The sequence below is a fragment of the Trachurus japonicus genome, chromosome 6 (assembly GCF_045865225.1).
Source record: "Trachurus japonicus isolate A0001 chromosome 6, Traja_1.0".
Taxonomy (NCBI): Eukaryota; Metazoa; Chordata; class Actinopteri; order Carangiformes; family Carangidae; genus Trachurus; species Trachurus japonicus.
Window position 1 is genome coordinate 32,396,510 of NC_140912.1, and position 20,000 is coordinate 32,416,509.

Below are 20,000 nucleotides of genomic sequence, written 5' to 3' on the forward strand. Positions count from 1 at the left end.
CACACACACACACACACACACACACACACACACACACACACACAGACACACAGACACTAATGCTGCGTTTAAGACAACTTGGAAGTCAGAAAAAAAAAATAGCTCCGAGTTGTAAAAAAAGAATTGAACGGCGTTGAACTCGGAAATTACAGGTCGGGAACTCGGGTATCATATCAGAGCTCCGACTTTCCGACTTGACGTCACGACAACATCAAAACATGGCGGCCCTCGTCTTAAACGGTTAGAATTTAGACATTTTAAAGTTATTTGTTGAGGTTTTAATGCATATTTTTGTGTATTATTGCAGTAGCCTCTATGAAATACGTTTATATTAAGCTGTGATTGTTGTATAGTGTGAAATTGCGGTCTGGAAATAACGTTAAACTGTTATCGAGGCTGTAACATTATATGTGCACTCATCTGCGGCGTCTCCTCTCCTCCAAAATAAACATCATTTACTGCTGCATTTATTTTTCGTATTCAGCGATGAGCCACAATAACACGCCAAACTTCCTTCAGGTATCCATGTTTTTTTTCTTCCGAGTTCCTGCAGCGTGAACGCAATGATGTCGGAAGTCGGACATTTCCGAGTTGGGAATCCCGACCTCCGAGTTGTTATGAACGCAGCATAACTCCTCCTGGTCAGAGACCGTTCTGTAATACGTGAACTGCACCTTTAGCCGAGTGGCGACTGAACCCCTGAACATGAATGAGGCATCAGTCGACCCCAGACCTTCCATCCTGTTTCTGCTGCTCAGCCTGATGCTCGTTGCTGCTGCGGCTTCACCTATGAGGGAGGTGACCACGGAGACCAGGACCAGGACCAGGACCAGAACCAGGACCAGGACCAGGACCAGAACCAGGACCAGGACCAGGACCAGGACCAGGACCAGGACCTGGACCAGGACCAGGACCAGGACCAGGACCAGGACCAGGACCAGGACAAGAACCAGGACCAGGACCAGGACCAGGACCAGGACCAGGACCAGGACCAGAACCAGGACCAGGACCAGGACCAGGACCAGGACTAGAACCAGGACCAGCACCAGAACCAGAACCAGGACCAGGACCAGGACCAGGACCTGGACCAGAACCAGAACCAGGACCAGGACCAGGACCAGGACCAGGACTAGAACCAGGACCAGCACCAGAACCAGAACCAGGACCAGGACCAGGACCAGGACCAGGACCAGGACTAGAACCAGGACCAGGACCAGAACCAGGACCAGGACCAGAACCAGAACCAGGACCAGGACTAGAACCAGGACCAGGACCAGGACTAGAACCAGGACTAGAACCAGGACCAGGAAACAGGACCAGGACCAGGACCAGGACCAGGACCAGGACCAGGACCAGCTGGAACCAGGACCAGGACCAGGAAACAGGACCAGGACCAGGACCAGGACCAGGACCAGAACCAGGACCAGGACCAGGACCAGGACCAGGACCAGGACTAGAACCAGGACCAGGACCAGAACCAGGACCAGCACCAGAACCAGAACCAGGACCAGGACCAGGACCAGGACTAGAACCAGGACCAGGACCAGAACCAGGACCAGGACCAGAACCAGAACCAGGACCAGGACTAGAACCAGGACCAGGACCAGGACTAGAACCAGGACCAGGACCAGGACTAGAACCAGGACCAGGAAACAGGACCAGGACCAGCTGGAACCAGGACCAGGACCAGGAAACAGGACCAGGACCAGGACCAGGACCAGGACCAGGACCAGAACCAGAACCAGGACCAGGACCAGGACCAGAACCAGGACCAGGACCAGGACCAGGACCAGGACCAGGACCAGAACCAGAACCAGAACCAGGACATGAACCAGGACCAGGACCAGGACCAGGACCAGAACAAGGACCAGGACCAGAACCAGGACATGAACCAGAACCAGGACCAGAACCAGAACCAGGACCAGGACCAGGACCAGGACCAGGACCAGGACCAGAACCAGGACCAGGACCAGGACCAGGACCAGCTGGAACCAGGACCAGGACCAGGACCAGGACCAGGACCAGGACCAGGAACCAGGACCAGGACCAGGACCAGGACCAGGACCAGGACCAGGACCAGAACCAGAACCAGGACCAGGACCAGGACCAGGACCAGAACCAGGACCAGGACCAGGACCAGCTGGAACCAGGACCAGGACCAGGACCAGAACCAGGACCAGAACCAGGACCAGAACCAGGACCAGGACCAGGACCAGGACCAGGACCAGAACCAGGACCAGAACCAGAACCAGGACCAGCTGGAACCAGGACCAGAACCAGGACCAGAACCAGGACCAGAACCAGGACCAGGACCAGGACCAGGACCAGGACCAGAACCAGGACCAGAACCAGGACCAGGACCAGGACCAGGACCAGGACCAGGACCAAGACCAGTAGCAGGACCAGAACCAGGACCAGAACCAGGACCAGGACCAGGACCAGGACCAGGACCAGGACCAGCTGGAACCAGGACCAGGACCAGGACCAGAACCAGAACCAGGACCAGGACCAGGACCAGAACCAGGACCAGAACCAGGACCAGGACCAGAACCAGGACCAGGACCAGAACCAGGACCAGGACCAGGACCAGGACCAGAACCAGAACCAGGACCAGGACCAGGACCAGGACCAGGATCAGAACCAGGACCAGGACTAGAACCAAGACCAGGACCAGGACCAGAACCAGGACCAGGACCAGGACCAGAACCAGAACCAGGACCAGGACCAGGACCAGGACCAGCTGGAACCAGGACCAGGACCAGGACCAGGACCAGGACCAGGACCAGAACCAGGACCAGGACCAGGAGCAGGACCAGAACCAGAACCAGGACCAGGACCAGGACCAGGACAAGGACCAGGACCTGAATTAGGAACCAGAACCAGGACCAGGACCAGAACCAGAACCAGGACCAGGACCAGAACCAGGACCAGGACCAGGACCAGGACCAGGACCAGGACAAGGACCAGGACCTGAATTAGGAACCAGAACCAGGACCAGGACCAGAACCAGAACCAGAACCAGGACCAGGACCAGAACCAGGACCAGAACCAGGACCAGGACCAGGACCAGGACCTGGACCAGGATCAGAACCAGGACCAGGACCAGGACCAGGACCAGGACCAGAACCAGAACCAGAACAGAACCAGAACCAGAACCAGAACCAGGACCAGGACCAGAACCAGGACCAGAACCAGGACCAGGACTAGCTGGAACCAGGACCAGGACCAGGACCAGAACCAGGACCAGAACCAGGGCCAGGACCAGGACCAGGACCAGGACCAGGACCAGAACCAGGACCAGGAGCAGGACCAGGACCAGAACCAGGACCAGAACCAGGACCAGGAGCAGGACCAGGACCAGGAGCAGGACCAGAACCAGGACCAGGAGCAGGACCAGAACCAGGACCAGGACCAGGACCAGAACCAGGACCAGGACCAGGACCAGGAGCAGGACCAGGACCAGGACCAGAACCAGGACCAGGACCAGGACCAGGACCAGGACCAGGACCTGAATTAGGAACCAGAACCAGGACCAGGACCAGGATCAGAACCAGGACCAGGACTAGAACCAGGACCAGGACCAGGAGCAGGACCAGAACCAGGACCAGGACCAGAACCAGGACCAGGACCAGGACCAGGAGCAGGACCAGGACCAGAACCAGGACCAGGACCAGAACCAGAACCAGGACCAGAACCAGGACCAGAACCAGGACCAGAACCAGCTGGAACCAGGACCAGGACCAGAACCATGACCAGGACCAGGACCAGGACCAGGACCAGAACCAGCTGGAACCAGGACCAGGACCAGAACCAGGACCAGGACCAGGACTCAAAAACTGGTTGATCTGGTCCAGTTTAAAATCACTGCTTTACTCAAGATTAGAAACTCCTCCTCCTCCTCCTTCTCCTCCTCCTCCTCTTCCTCCTCTTCCTCCTCCTCCTCCTCCTCCTCCTCCTCTTCCTCCTCCTCCTCTTTCTCCTCTGAACACATCAGCTCCACTGTAGCAAGTAGCCGTCCTGAACCAATCAGAGAGAGAGATGAAAATAATGCTGATAATGTGATTGGCCACCAGTGACACGCCCACTTGTTACACATGATAATTTATTCTTTCTAATCCCAGAGTCAGAGATGAACTCAGCACAATCAGCTTCTGTTCCCCACAGAAAAACACCTGTAAGATGTGTGTGTGTGTGTGTGTGTGTGTGTGTGTGTGTGTGTGTGTGTGTGTGTGTGTGTTCTTGTATTTACTACGTTGTGGGGACCGTCGAGAGTTTTAACAAACAGAGTGAGGACATTTAGGGGAAGAGAGGACATTTTGGCCGGTCCTCACTTTTCCCAAGGGCTGTTTGAGGGTTAAGACTTTAGGTTATAATTAGGTTTAAATTAGGTTCAGAGTAATGGTTAAGGTTAGGGTAAGGGGCAAGGGAACACATTATGTCAATGAGTGCATTTCTAAAAGGAGTTCATCATGATTCTCCTTGTATCCTCCTGGTTTCTGTGTGGACTTACATTTAGTTGTGGTTGTGTTTTCCATATATGGTCGTGTTGCCAGACCGGGGCGAGTTAAGTTACAACACTGAGACACAAATGAGTTGATGACAACATGTGTGATGAATAAGACAGAGAACAGACTGAGCTGTAACTTGTAGTGGAGTGTCTTTAAATCTCTCAGCAGCTCTTCTACCACAGCTGGATCTCAGCTCACTGTTTATTCATGGTGTCAGAGTTCACCTGTCCATACAGGTGTAATACCAGGCGTTACCCAGCAGGTGGCGCCACTCTACTGTAGAAAGAGACTTCCCCTCCTTCTGTCTTCATGAACAAGTGATTTTCTGTAAATGCAGAGCAGAGTGAGGAACTGAAAGAAAACATGTTCAGATGCCATTTTAAAGTGAACGGAGCAGATGGAGAGAAACTGAAGTCTGAGACGAGTGAGTGTCAAAACAACTTTATTATTACATATATTATTATTTATTATTATTATTGTTGTTGTTGTTGTTGTTGTTGTGTCAGAGTGTGAGAGTCAGTTTGTCTGTGTGGACTGTGGAGGGAAGAAGAGTCAGACGTAGTCCGTACATACGTCAGCACATTGTCTCAGATTCACCTCGACACGACTTCTTCAAACTCAGAACAAACATCGAAGGTCAAAGGTCACGGTGACTGGATGAACATGGATTAAATGTCAAAGTACTATGAGTGGTGGAGGTCAACGACTGGATCAGACAAGGAAGTGATAGTTTGTCCTCGGTGGATTTGGGTGTGTCTTGATTCTGTGTGTGTGTGTGTGTGTGTGTGTGTGTGTTACTGGTTTCCCTCTCAGACTGACTGAAGTCCTGAAGATGAGTGTTAATGTGGAGGAACAGGAGGACAGATCAAAGTCTCTGGAGAGTGACCGGTCCAAACATGAACCTCCAGACTCACAGTAAGAGACCAGATAAAAACCTGAAGTGTGTGTGACGTCACAGAAGAGGAAATGAGGAAATTACTTCCTGTTGTTGTCTGTGTCCCCCAGTGAATAAAAACATGTTTGTGTTTGCAGAGGTCAGAACCACAGACTGAGAGCAGAGTCTCCAGGATCCATCTGTCTGTCCATGAGGAGTGACTGGTCTAACGGACAACCTCTAAACTTCAGTCTTGGACCTGGACCTCCAGAGTCACAGTAAGAAACCAGATTCAGACCTGTGTGCAGGTTTGGAGGGTTACTTTAAAAATGTAATCCAGTACAATTACAAACTACATTTGAAAAATAATATAATCAGTAACTTACTCTAAGTATCACAAAAATAAAGTAATCAACCAGACTACTTTTAGTTACTATTAGGTTACTTTAATACCAAATATGATAATTAGGAATATCACACAACCAGCACACATCAATCCATAAGATCACTCAAAACAGGAAGTGAAACTCACGGAGCATCTGGTAAATTTCAAAATAAAACACGATGGACAATCTTCCGTGCCATCAGTGATCAATGTGATGTGAATAAAAACACGTTTGTGTTTGCAGAGGTCAGAACCACAGACTGAGAGAAGAGTCTCCAGGATCCATCTGTCTGTCCATGAGGAGTGACCGGTCCAAAGAATTGAATCCTCCAGTCTTCAGTCCTGGACCTGGACCTGGACCTGGACCTGGACCTGGACCTGGACCTGGACCTGGACCTGGACCTGGACCTCCAGAGTCACAGTAAGAGACAGTTTCTACTGTAAACTGAGCCGAAGGTGATTCAGTCATTAGACTCATGTGAAGGAAACAGAGAGAAACCAGGAACCAGATCCATCAGACTCTGAAGGTTCACAACAAACCTCAGAGACAGAAACATGCACACACACTCTGTCCATCAGACTGATGAAGCACAGCGTCCTCATGTTCCTGTGCCATCAGCCTCAGTCAGTGTGAACGTTGCTGCACCAACACTTTAATGATCCACACGTCTGAGCCTTTAAACTGAAGTCACAGTAGAGATTAAAGCAGCTGATACACACAGACTTTTATTTTGAAAAGTCAGGAACCAGACAGTAGTGATCAGTGTTACTGAAGCCCCGCCCCCTTGAGGAGGTTAACCAATCAGAGCTCAGATGTGGAGCTGTGACATGTGGTTGATCCAGAAATGTCTTGACAGGAGGAAGAGGAGTGGTGTCTCTGTGGACCAGCAGCTGTCCTGCTGTGGTCTCTGTCAGGACGTCCTGAAGGATCCAGTCTCCACCAGCTGTGGACACTGGTTCTGCAGACAGTGCTTCACCTCAGACTGGGACCAGTCTGGTTCTTCAGGACCCCCCTCCTGTCCCCAGTGTGGACAAAGACCCAGAACCAGAGGTGAGCTGCAGACAGCCAATCAGAGCAGCTGTGGACAAAGTGAGACTGAACATCTGTCTGCTGATGTGGTCATTTGTGAAACCAGGACTTGTTGTTTTCTCCAGAGTCATTGTTCCATCACACAGCACTGACATTTAAGATGATGATTCAAACCTTCTCTTTGTTGTCTGTAGTTTTTCTGTAGCTGATGAAAATAATCTGATCAGATTGTCAGTCTCTCTGTCTTCAGTCTGACTCTGTCTCTTCTCTCTCAGCAGATCGTGGTCTGCAGGAGGTTTTAGATCAACATAAGATCAGTCTGAGGAGCAGATGTGAACGAGTGACTGAAGGAACTGAGGGAACAGGAAGTGGAACCCTCCTCAACAGGATCTACACTGAGCTCTACATCACAGAGGGACAGAGTGAAGAGGTTAATACCCAACATGAGGTGAGACAGCTGGAGACAACGTCCAAGAAGAAGACCCTCCATGACACTCCAATCAAGTGCAACGACATCTTTAAAGACCTACCTGTCCAACAGAGAGAGGACGTCTCTACGGTCTCACCTGTCCAACAGAGAGAGGACGTCTCTACGGTCTCACCTGTCCAACAGAGAGAGGACGTCTCTACGGTCTCACCTGTCCAACAGAGAGAGGACGTCTCTACGGTCTCACCTGTCTTTAACAACTTTTTTGTCAATATGAGGCACAAGTTCTCTAAATATCTGCATCACCGAGAGAAAAAGAACGTCTCTACGGTCTCACTTGTCCAACAGAAAGAGGACGTCTCCACGGTCTCACCTGTCCAACAGAGAGAGGACGTCTCTACGGTCTCACCTGTCCAACAGAGAGAGGACGTCTCTACAGTCTCACCTGTCCAACAGAGAGAGGACGTCTCTACGGTCTCACCTGTCCAACAGAGACCCATCAGAGTGGTTCTGACCAACGGCGTCGCTGGCGTTGGAAAAACCTTCTCGGTGCAGAAGTTCACTCTGGACTGGGCCGAGGGCTTGGAGAACCAAGATGTCAGTCTGCTGGTTCTGCTTTCGTTCAGGGAGCTGAACCTGATCAGAGATCAGCGGTTGAGTCTTCTCAGGCTGCTCCATGTTTTCCATCCAACATTACAGAAGGTCACAGCAGAGCAGCTGGCTGTCTGTAAACTTCTCTTCATCTTTGACGGCCTGGATGAAAGCCGACTGTCACTGGACTTCAACAACAGGGAGGTTGTGTCTGATGTCACACAGACGTCATCAGTCAACGTGCTGCTGACAAACCTCATCCAGGGGAATCTGCTTCCCTCGGCTCTGGTCTGGATCACCTCCAGACCTGCAGCAGCCAATCAGATCCCTCCTACATGTGTTGACAGGGTAACAGAGGTCCGAGGCTTCACTGACGCCCAGATGGAGGAGTACTTCAGGAGGAGGTCCAGTGATGAAGATCTGTCCAGAAGAATCATCTCACACATCAAGACGTCCAGGACCCTCCACATCATGTGTCAAGTCCCAGTCTTCTGCTGGATCAGTGCTACAGTTCTGGAGCACATGTTGACCACAGACCAGAGAGGAGAGCTGCCCAAGACCACGACTGACCTGTTCTCACACTTCCTGCTGGTCCAGACAAAGAGGAAGAAGAACAAGTACGGACATGGAGGACATGAGACGAGTCCACAGGAGCTGACGGAGGCCGACAGGGAAGTTCTTCTGAAGCTGGGGAGGTTGGCGTTTGAACAGCTGGAGAAAGGAAACATCATGTTCTACCAAGAAGACCTGGAGCAGTGTGGTCTGGATGTCACAGAGGCCTTGGTGAACTCAGGACTCTGTACTGAGATCTTCAAAAGAGAGAGTGTGATCTTCCAGAAAACAGTGTACTGCTTTGTTCATCTGAGTGTTCAGGAGTTTCTGGCTGCAGTCTACATGTTCCACTGTTTCACCAACAGGAACACACAGGTCCTGGAGAACTTCCTGGGAAACCAACAGGATGGTTTAACCCTGTTTAACTTCCTGAGGAGAGCCATGCATATATCCCTCAGCAGTAGAAGTGGTCACCTGGACCTGTTTGTTCGCTTCCTTCATGGCCTCTCTCTGGAGTCCAACCAGAGGCTGTTAGGAGGTCTGCTGGGTCTGACAGACAACAGTCCAGAAACCATCCAGAGAACCATCAACAACCTGAAGTGGATGAAGACTCCTGAAATCTCTCCTGACAGAAGCATCAACATCTTCCACTGTCTGACGGAGATGAAGGACCAGTCAGTTCATCAGGAGATCCAACAGTTCCTCAAGTCAGAGAACAGATCAGAGGAGAAACTCTCTGAGATCCAGTGTTCAGCTCTGGCCTACATGCTGCTGATGTCAGAGCAGGTTCTGGACGAGTTGGACCTGAGCAAGTACAACACAATACAGGAGGGACGACTGAGACTGATCCCAGCTGTGAGGAACTGCAGGAAGGCTCGGTGAGTCCAGACATCATCAATATAATTATTGATCAGTAGTTTAGATCAGTAGTTCACACAACAGAGTTTTTCTTTTTTTCTCATTATTTTTAGTTTGACTTTGAAAACATCATGTCAGGGATAATATAGAGTGAGCAGGCTTTGCTTCAGGGTCCCGTCCATCCTGTGAGAGTGATGAGGATCATTGTGTCCTGTCAAACTCAGTCAGAGAAGATGAGCTGAAGCTCAGATGTTCTTCACATCATCACATCCTGTCATCAGATGCATCAACTGTGTTTCATCTGATTTGATTCTGACACATTTGATATTTTCTCTCTTCACAGACTTGGTGGTTGTGAACTGTCAGAGAGTCACTGTGAAGTCGTGGCCTCAGCTCTGAAGTCCAACCCCTCCCACCTGACAGAACTGGACCTGAGTAAAACCGACCTGAGTGATTCATCAGTGAAGGTTGTGTGTGCTGGACTGGAGAGTCCAAACTGTCGACTGGAGACTCTGAGGTGAGTTCACTGACTGGACCTGTTGGACTTTTGTCTGTGTTCAGTTCAAATGTGTGAAGTTCAGTTTGAAGCAGCGACTGATTGTGACTCCATGTTACTGCAGCTGGTAGAAGGTGAAGGGTCAGAGGTCAGTGTGATGATGATGATGATGATGATGATGATGATGATGATGATGATGATGATGATGATGATGATGATGATGATGATGATGATCCGGCTCTCAGCGTGCATATCTCTATTGCTGCCCAATTTGTGAAACGGCCCCCCACCATCTTGGACAGTTACGAATACAGGCTACAAAATAACAAGCTATTAATTAACTATGCACTAAATGTAACTAGTGTTGTACCGATACCAATACTAGTATCAGTATGGTAGCCTAGTGCAGGAGGAAAAGTAAAAGAGTGGTAGTTAATCCTGTTTGTTCACCTCGTTCGGCCGCTTCCGTTCCTGTGACGATCCATGATCTCCTCCCGTTTGGTCCCGCTGGAGATGACTGTTGACTGACTGACTGGCTGACTGACTGACGACTGACTGACTGACTGGTGCACGTTGACAACTCCCCCCTCTGGTGTGCGTGAGTAATTACCGATCGATTTTTGTTGGATTACTTTTGTTTTGGCTTTTTCCTTTTTTTCATGACTGCCTTGGGTTTTCCCTGATATTTTCTGTTTTTGCTGAAGATCGGATTTTTTGTAGATTGAACTGAGACAAACAGTAATTAAAATAACTCTGTTTATTGTTTATGGACCATTTAAATACATTTTTTTGGAAAAGAAAACAAAATAAGCTTTGGTTGTGTCCTGTTTTTTCTTGTTCTTGTGCTGGGTACAGTGTTTAAAGATGTTTTAAATGGAGGTTACATGCTTATCCGAAATTATTGGGTATTGATTAAGTGTGTGTCCTTTCTGGGGGTTAGAATTCAAGTCTGACACAGACTTAATGTCAGGACTCAGACGCCTGACTGGCACCCCTAGCACTAAAAATAAAAGTTGTACTAAAAAAAAAACGTCACAACGTGTATCTCATCTCATCTCATCTCATTATTATAGGACTTAAACGTCAGAGCTCTCTGTCTTCAGACTGTCTGGACCTGTCCCTGAACATCACACAGGGGCAACATGGAGCTATCTGTTGTGTTGGTCAAGAACAAGTTCAACTTAAAGTCAGAGTAAAAATGTTTAGGGTGTTTTTACTGTTCCTAAATGTAAAAATCTGTCACATTGGACCCTCAACATTATTTAAAGGTTAAATAATGTGTTACTTAAATATTTTTTTCCAGGTAGGCAATAAAAAAGTTCTACTGGATTATAGTATCAGAAGAAGAAAATCTCATATATTTTTTTTCAAACGGACCAACAGGTATTGATCAGATATTGATTGTATATTGACAGGCTGATCTGAGGTCAGCAGCAGCTGATGAATCTGTGCTGACATGTGGATGATGTGTGTAGAAGGCCACATGATGATGATCCACAACAACACAAGGACAAAGTCCCTCTACTCATTTACACACTGATCATTGATCAGGACACATCTGATCAATCATCAATCATTTCATCTTCTTCTTTTATTCTTTACTCAGATTGGAGAGCTGCAGTTTGTCAGAGATCAGCTGTTCTTCTCTGGTCTCAGCTCTGAAGTCCAACCCCTCCCACCTGAGAGAACTGGACCTGAGTCAGAACTACAAGCTGAAGGATTCAGGAGTGAAGCATCTGAGTGGTTTTCTGGAGAGTCCAGACTGTAGACTGGAGACTCTGAGGTCAGACTCTGTTTTATTTCTGTGCTCAGATGAATGTGATGTGAAAGTTGTGTTGATACTGAGCTGCAGACATGAGGCTGATATTCTACTGATCCACACTGAGGCTGTAGGACAGGGTAGGCAGGCGCTCACAGACCAAGACCAGGGCTGTGGGGGGTCGGCACCTCAGACAGCTCATCACACAACAACCTCACAACAAACACATTCATGCACAATGGTTCACACAGATCCAAGTCTTAAACATGTGCAACACCTTTTCCCCAAAATCCATGCCGTCCTGACATCAGCTGTTATTAACACACAACTCGGATCAATAACAGGATCACATGTTGGAGCACCGCTCACATCACACAACAAACCTTTAACACAATCCACACTCAGACCTGAGACTGAAGTCAAGCCAGCCCACACGTTGTCTTAAGGTGCGCGCATATACGGCACATTACGGCAAGAGCGAGAAAGTGCCCGTAAAATGAAAAAAGCAATGACCCCGAAACGTCTGATGTGGCATTTCAAAATAAAAGCCGGCCTTTCAAAATAAAAGCCTTGAACACTGCATTAATTAAAAAAACCTGCTAGTTATTACTGTACCATTCCACTTCAGACTGATAGTACTCGACCTGAAGATGACATCCAGAAAAAATCAGACCAATCTGATGTGGAAATTCAGAATAAAAGCCCTCTGAACTTTGATATTTTGAAGTATTTGTGTATATTTACAGTATCATTAAAAGAAAACTGCTAGTTATTACTGTACCATTCCACTTCAGACTGATAGTACACGACCTGAAGATGATACCCAGAAAAAATCAGACCAATCTGATGTGGAATTTCAGAATAAAAGCCCTCTAAACTTTAATATTTTAAAATATTTTGTGTACATTTACAGTATAAATTTTTAAAAACTGCTAGTTATTACTGTACCATTCCACTTCAGACTGATAGTACACGACCTGAAGATGATACCCAGAAAAAATCAGACCAATCTGATGTTGAATTTCAGAATAAAAGCCCTCTGAACTTTGATATTTTTGTGTACATTTACAGTATCATTTAAAAAAAAACAAAAAAAAACTGCTAGTTATTACTGTACCATTCAACTTCAGATTGATAGTACTCGACCTCAGGATGACACCCAGAAAAAAATCAGGGCGATCTGATGTGGAATTTAAATGATACTGTAAATGTACACAAATCACTTAAAAATATTAAAGTTCAGAGGGCTTTTATTCTGAAATTCCACATCAGATTGGTCTGATTTTTTCTAGGTGTCATCTTCAGGTCGAGTACTATCAATCTGAAGTTGAATGGTACAGTAATAACTAGCAGGTTTTCTTTTTGTTTTTTTTTAAATGATACTGTAAATGTACACAAAAATATCAAAGTTCAGAGGGCTTTTATTCTGAAATTCAACATCAGATTGGTCTGATTTTTTCTGGGTATCATCTTCAGGTCGTGTACTATCAGTCTGAAGTGGAATAGTACAGTAATAACTAGCAGTTTAAAAAAAGAGATACTGTAAATGTACACAAAATACTTAAAAATATGCAAGTTCAGAGGGCTTTTATTCTGAAATTCCACATCAGATTGCTCTGATTTTTTCTGGGTGTCATCTTCAGGTCGAGTACTATCAGTCTGAAGTGGAATGGTACAGTAATAACTAGCATTTTTTAAGAATTTATACTGTAAATGTACACAAAATATTAAAGTTTAGAGGGCTTTTATTCTGAAATTCCACATCAGATTGCTCTGATTTTTTCTGGGTGTCATCTTCAGGTCGTGTACTATCAGTCTGAAGTGGAATGGTACAGTAATAACTAGCATTTTTTTTTTAAATTATACTGTAAATGTACACCAAAATATCAAAGTTCAGAGGGCTTTTATTCTGAAATTCCACATCAGATTGGTCTGATTTTTTCTGGGTGTCATCTTCAGGTCGAGTACTATCAGTCTGAAGTGGAATGGTACAGTAATAACTAGCAGTTTTTAAAAAATTATACTGTAAATGTTAGGGCTGTCAGTTCAACGCGTTAATGAGATTAATTAATTACACCGCAAATTAACGCGTTAGAAAAATTAACGCAATTAATTCTGAGTGGCAATTCAATGCGCCAGCACTTTAAGTTTGGCTCATTGAATGACCCTGGCTACTTGGCAGTGGTACGTCACGGTAGCATAGCACTGAGGAACTTGTCCGGACGTGTTGGTCACTTCCCACCTGCGTCGCTAGTCAAAGCAGAGTGACAACAGACTGACCGACATGGACGCGACTCACAGCCCGGACGCACTGCCCGTGGAAGCGGAGCGGGAGCAGCGCGTCCTCACAGGCGCTTGGCTGGCTGCACAGGGAGCTGCTTCTCCTGCTCTCTCCCCGCCGGTCAAACATCGACTCCACTCGCATCTCTACCCGTCTGTACACACACAGGTCTTGTCTCTAGCTCTGTATGAATGGATGTGTGTGTCTCGCGTGCAGACGCAACTGACAAATAGACGGAAAAGCAACAACTTAATTAATCATCATTAAGTATTTTATTTTGAAAATTGACCGGATTCTCTCGTCTTTTCTGAGCCCGACTTCCTGTCTGGTACATCTATCCAGCTCGACAACAGCGCTCGCGGCTCGTGTGAAAAATAGAACAGACGGCGAACTGAAGCTCTGCAGCGGCGCCCTGCAACCTGAGATGTGCAGTCAGAGAGGGACGAAGCGCTGCGAAGCGGAGCGGCCGCGTCCCTCCAGTTCACACCAGACGCTGATTTTCTCCGCAGCGGTCGCGAGCGCCTCTGCTCCTCAGCTGTTGTTTACTCACATAGAGCTGTTTTTTTACATCATGGATAAGTAAATAACCTAATATAATTATAATGCCGTGTGCTGTGGGTCAAACAACTCCCTCCACTTCGTCTCTGCCACTTCGTCACTCGTCTCTGCCTCTCTCTCTCTCTCTCGCTCTTTCCCTGTTTGTTTGTGTGTTTTGTGTGTGTGATCTGAAACTGCCTCCGCTCCAGGGCGCTGCGCTTCGGTTTCTCACCTGACCCAATGGGCTCTATGCACAGCTCCACCACTTCCTGAATTTAAGGCAGGTCCTTCATTTCCTGTCTTACATTATAGGACAAACTGATTAATCCAGGTGTGTCTGACCATTGTGACTACTCACACACACCTGGATTAATCAGTGTGTCCAATAATGTAAGACAGTAAATGAAGGACCTGCCTTAAGTGCTGGAGCTGTGCATAGAGCCCATTGGTTTGCTGGGATGTGCTTGACCATTTTCTTTTAAATTTCATTTATGAAACGCACTTCACCAATAAAAATGTGGATTTCAAATCTTCTCTTCTAGGTGTATTCAATTGATTAGTCATGCAATACAATTTTGTAATGTCCTAGAATTTGAATTCTTTATTTGGGTAACTTTAGCAGATATAAGATTAAAATGCGATTAATTAGATTAATTAATTACAAATTCTATAATTAATTAGATTAAATTTTTTAATCGCCTGACAGCCCTAGTAAATGTACACAAAATACTTCAAAATATGCAAGTTCAGAGGGCTTTTATTCTGAAATTCCACATCAGATTGGTCTGATTTTTTCTGGATGTCATCTTCAGGTCGAGTACTATCAGTCTGAAGTGGAATGGTACAGTAATAACTAGCAGTTTTTTTTTAATTATACTGTAAATATACACCAAAATATCAAAGTTCAGAGGGCTTTTATTCTGAAATTCCACATCAGATTGGTCTGATTTTTCTGGGTATCATCTTCAGGTCGAGTACTATCAGTCTGAAGTGGAATGGTACAGTAATAACTAGCAGTTTTTTTTAAATTATACTGTAAATGTACACAAAATATTTCAAAATATTAAAGTTCAGAGGGCTTTTATTCTGAAATTCCACATCAGATTGGTCTGATTTTTTTCTGGATGTCATCTTCAGGTCGAGTACTATCAGTCTGAAGTGGAATGGTACAGTAATAACTAGCAGTTTTTTTTAAATTATACTGTAAATATACACCAAAATATCAAAGTTCAGAGGGCTTTTATTCTGAAATTCCACATCAGATTGGTCTGATTTTTCTGGATGTCATCTTCAGGTCGAGTACTTTCAGTCTGAAGTGGAATGGTACAGTAATAACTAGCAGTTTTCTTTTAATGATACTGTAAATGTACACAAATACTTCAAAATATCAAAGTTAGGGGCTTTTATTCTGAAATTCTAGATCAGATTGGTCTGATTTTTTCTGGGTGTCTGTGAGAAGGTGAGCACCCCCCCCCACCCCTTCTCACTGTCTCTTGGGTTGAACGCCACGGGTTGGCGTGGCCCACGTGGGAGCGATGAGAGACTTTTCTCGGACATTTGTACACACACGCACAGTCATACACCCGCACACACTCCCACATATTATTCTACAGACTCTATGAAGACGTTGTGTATGTTTATAATATGTGTGTTTGGGGTCGTGCTTTGTTCACCGGTGTTGGGAACGCGGTGCGCCGCTGCTCGCACTCACCACACCCACAAGTCACCTGAGACAGTTTACACTCCTTCCTACCATCCTGGCGTGTAGTGAGGTACCCACTACTCGTCCCACTCTTCATCTGTTCACTGGTAAAGACTCTGGTCCTGCATACATTCATTTACACGCAACATTCACCTGCACTCCCGGTCCAGCTCCACTGCTCCTCTGTGGAAGCGCGCCGCTGCAGGGGCGGTCTTTAACGAGCGCGGGCCCGGGTGGGCATAGCCCATGGTGCTCAGGGGTGTTTGTCTTGTTGTATCATATGGTTTTATGTGATCATGTTGCACAGGTATTGTGTGGATATGTGAAAGATTGTATTGTTTATTCTGGTGTGTATTGATGTAAATGATGTGTTTGAGGGACCGTTATAGTGTTTGGTTTGCCCTGCAGTAATGGTTTGCCCCAATTAAGTTAACTCACAGCAGCTGTATTTAAGGGAGTGGCATTTGGCTTCCGGGCAGCTCTGAGGAAAGGTGCTCTAGCCTGGTGTGAGGCTATGAGGTCAGTTCTAACCTGGTGTGAGGTTAGGGTAGGGTCATTTTTTGGACCTGTTTTTGCCCTCAGAGGGTGTGTTGATTATTGTTGATTTTTTTGTAAAATAAAAAACCTTGTCTTTTGGCACTCGACGCTTCGCTGGCTCTGTTTCCAACCTCCATCACCTAAGTCTGGTCTGCCCTGATCCCCTTTACGTGGGGAGGCCGCTCCGGTCCCTCACAGTGTCATCCTGAGGTCGAGTACTATCAGTCTGAAGTGGAATGGTACAGTAATAACTAGCAGTTTTTAACAAATGATACTGTAAATGTACACAAAAATATGCAAGTTCAGAGGGCTTTTATTCTGAAATTCCACATCAGGTTGGTCTGATTTTTTCTGGGTATCATCTTCAGGTCGAGTACAATCAGTCTGAATTGGAATGGTACAGTAATAACTAGCAGTTTTTCTTAAAATAATACTGTAAATGTACACAAATGCAGTGTTAAAGGCTTTTATTTTGAAAGGCCGCCTCTTATTTTGAAATGCAACATCAGACGTTTCGGGGGCGTTGCTTTCATTTTACGGGCACTTTCTCGCTCTTGCCGTAATGTGCCGTATATGCGCGCACCTTAAAACAACGTGTGGGCTGGCTTGACTTCAGTGACCTGAGCAACAAGGATGTTAACTGTACACAACAAGCTGTTATTACAAGGTTTACAACAGAGAAGACACACAACCTGGACTGTGTGTGTGTGTGTGTATCTAAGAGAGTCAGAGAGAGAGTAGTTTAAAACGTGCTAACTGTTAGCCACCGTAGCTCAGGCGTTGGTCTCCCGTCAGATAAAAGCTGCTGTTGTTCTTCAGATGAAGCTCATTAAGGTGTTCACCTCTCCAGTGGAGCATCACTGCAGTTGAATTAGCTGCTAAACTGCTGGAGGCTAAAAAGCCAGGGGACACGTCTGTGTGTTGACCATTCACCAAGGCAACGTGAACAGAAGTGCAGCTCAGACACGGTGCAGTTAAGTTAAGAGGCAGCGTAGCGTTGTGCCTTTTCACCTCCATGTGAACTCTCTGTGGGAACTGACTGCACATGTGCAAACAGCCACATACACACCGTACTGACAGAAGAGGCAGAGCAGCTCTGGGCCTTTGCTCTGTAATACTACACATGGCTGAGTGGTTTGTGCAGCTGCTGCCTGGACAGAAGCTAGCTCTGTTTACTGGCTTTTATTAGACCATGAAAATCACCACATTCTGACACATTGAACTTGTAGTAAAGTTATCTGAAAGTCCAAAAGAATCCAACTTTAGATGAAGTGAATAAATCAAAGCCCTGACTGCACCTCACTGGTTTTTAGTCCAGTCTCTGTTTCTCTTCATGTTTCACCTCCACTACAGAAACACATGTGATGTATCAGACAATAACTGATCTATAATCAATAGCTGCTGGCTCCACCTCTTTCCTGAGGCTCTGTGATGTTTACAGTGAAACATTCAAAGCCAACATCCCATAATAAGGAGGTGTGTTTCAGGTTTTTCTGTCTCTGAGCTTCATTCAACATGTTTTTCTACACGTTAGTTGTCATGGTAACAGAGTTCAGCCTCACATGTGTGTTGTCTTGAGCATGGTCAGTAAATCTCTGATCAATGTGGCTGCACAACATGAGTTTGTCTGGATGGAGCCACAGGTGGAGCTGACAGGTGAAGAGGCGGAGTCACTGCGTCTGTGTTGAAGCAGCAGCAGCTTCTCATGAATATTAATGAGCTGTTTTCTCTCTATGTGACTGTTTAACCTGCTTCCTGTTGCTTCAGCTGTTGGACTTTGATTTTCTAAACTTGTTCTTTCTGAAGCTTCTTCAGCTCTGAACAGATGATGAGACACTGAACGCTGTCAACAAGGAGCTTTGTCCTCAACTCACTGCTTTTATTCTTTATTCAGATTGGAGCGCTGCAGTTTGTCAGAGATCAGCTGTTCTTCTCTGGTCTCAGCTCTGAAGTCCAACCCCTCCCACCTGAGAGAACTGGACCTGAGTCTCAACAAGCTTCAGGATTCAGGAGTGAAGCATCTGAGTGGTTTTCTGGAGAGTCCAGACTGTAGACTGGAGACTCTGAGGTCAGTTCACTGACTGTTACTGTTGTAGATCTTAGATCTTTGATCCACAACTGAACCTGATTGATCTTCACTCAGAACTTGAATCATTGACTTTGATGTCATGAATGAAGGACGTTTGAAATAGTTGTTGTCTCATGTTTCCACTTGGTCTTCTCTCACACTGACAATGACTCTTCACTTTCAGCTCATTTCACTCAGTCTGATCAATAATCAATGATCTGATCACTTCAGGTGTGTGTGTGTGTGTGTGTGTGTTCTTCATTTCATCTTCTTCTTTTATTCTTTATTCAGATTGATGCGCTGCAGTTTGTCAGACATCAGCTGTTCTTCTCTGGTCTCAGCTCTGAAGTCCAACCCCTCCCACCTGAGAGAACTGGACCTGAGATTCTTCAACAACCTGAGCTCTTCATCTGCAGCTTCGTGATCTTGTGAAGAGTCCAGACTTTCGACTGGAGACTCTGAAGTGTTAGTCTGATCTGTATCTGTTTCCACAGCTGATGAGACTGTGGGAGTGAAATAAAGTGTAAAGTGCAGCAGGTGAACCTGTCAGGATGTGACATCATCACACATGACATCATCTATGACATCACAGACTCAGAAAACGCTGCAGCAGCTTCAATGTGTCAATCATCAGTGATCCAGTCACAGGTAAAGGTGTTGAGTCAAACAGGAACAATGAGCTTCACCTGTCACTCAAGTACAGGAAGTACTTTTACTCCACTAACTCCTAACTAAATACTTTTACTGTGATACTGTTAGTAGCTACTGCCACATCCACTTGTCGTGCACAACAAAACACAGCAAAAGACCAAAATACATGTTTTATAACAAATTTCTTCTTTTTGCCCTCAGTCTCATTAAACAGAAAGATGCCATTTAATTAAACTATTTAGTATTATTGATAAGTATGATTTACAAAAGAAACCCTAGCCTTTATTTTATAACTTAACACACATATGTACATAATTTCCTGTACGTTTTTTTCAATTTTTTTTCAATATTTGCTCTTTCAAGACTCAACATGTAGTCATAAAACATCAGAATATCATTGCAGAGCAGCTAAAACAACAACAACAACATGAAAAGATAAATATTATTTAGGTGTCAGGCTCAGTTACATTTCAAAATGAAAGTGTTTATTTTCGCAAATTACAATGAAAGGATGTTTTTTTTTTCATGGTTTTACAGTGAATGTGTTGTCGAACAAGAGATTATGAATAAAGGCGAGAACTGTCAGTTTTAGTTTTTTAATTCACATGTGAAAAACTATGGAGTGATATTTGTAATTTTGTTGCTATCAATGTTGATGGTGATTTTATTTTGTTTTGGAGGATTGTACTACTGTTTGGGCTCCCTGACCTGAAAAAAAAACAAGGAAAAAGCCAACATAACTAT

General features: G+C 45.9%; 3 protein-coding genes across 3 annotated transcripts in view; 2 read left to right on the forward strand and 1 right to left on the reverse strand.

The window, feature by feature from the left end:
• grm8b (glutamate receptor, metabotropic 8b) overlaps positions 1-20,000 on the reverse strand; it is a 589,884-nt gene that overhangs the window by 288,388 nt on the left and 281,496 nt on the right. The gene's annotated exons all lie outside the window — the stretch shown is intronic.
• LOC146986482 (uncharacterized) overlaps positions 1-20,000 on the forward strand; it is a gene marked incomplete at its 5' end in the record, with an annotated part of 532,005 nt that overhangs the window by 97,876 nt on the left and 414,129 nt on the right. Inside the window, 2 exons of the mRNA XM_085780485.1 lie at positions 11,328-11,504; positions 18,432-18,605. Coding sequence (XP_085636611.1) covers positions 11,328-11,504; positions 18,432-18,605 — 351 coding nt within the window. The remainder of the gene's footprint in view (positions 1-11,327; positions 11,505-18,431; positions 18,606-20,000) is intronic.
• On the forward strand, positions 5,593-9,467 carry LOC146986484 (uncharacterized). Its single transcript, XM_085780367.1, has 5 exons — positions 5,593-5,660; positions 6,012-6,188; positions 6,625-6,857; positions 7,073-7,428; positions 9,450-9,467. Exons 1-5 carry the CDS (start codon positions 5,593-5,595, stop codon positions 9,465-9,467), a joined length of 852 nt encoding a protein of 283 aa, XP_085636493.1.

Coding starts and splice junctions, on each gene's coding strand:
- LOC146986484 (XM_085780367.1), top strand. CDS start 5,593: ATGAGGAGTGACTGGTCTAACGGACAACCTCTAAACTTCAGTCTTGGA. Junction 5,661..6,011: donor CCTGGACCTCCAGAGTCACA/GTAAGAAACCAG, acceptor TTGTGTTTGCAG/AGGTCAGAACCACAGACTGA. Junction 6,858..7,072: donor TCAGAGCAGCTGTGGACAAA/GTGAGACTGAAC, acceptor CTTCTCTCTCAG/CAGATCGTGGTCTGCAGGAG.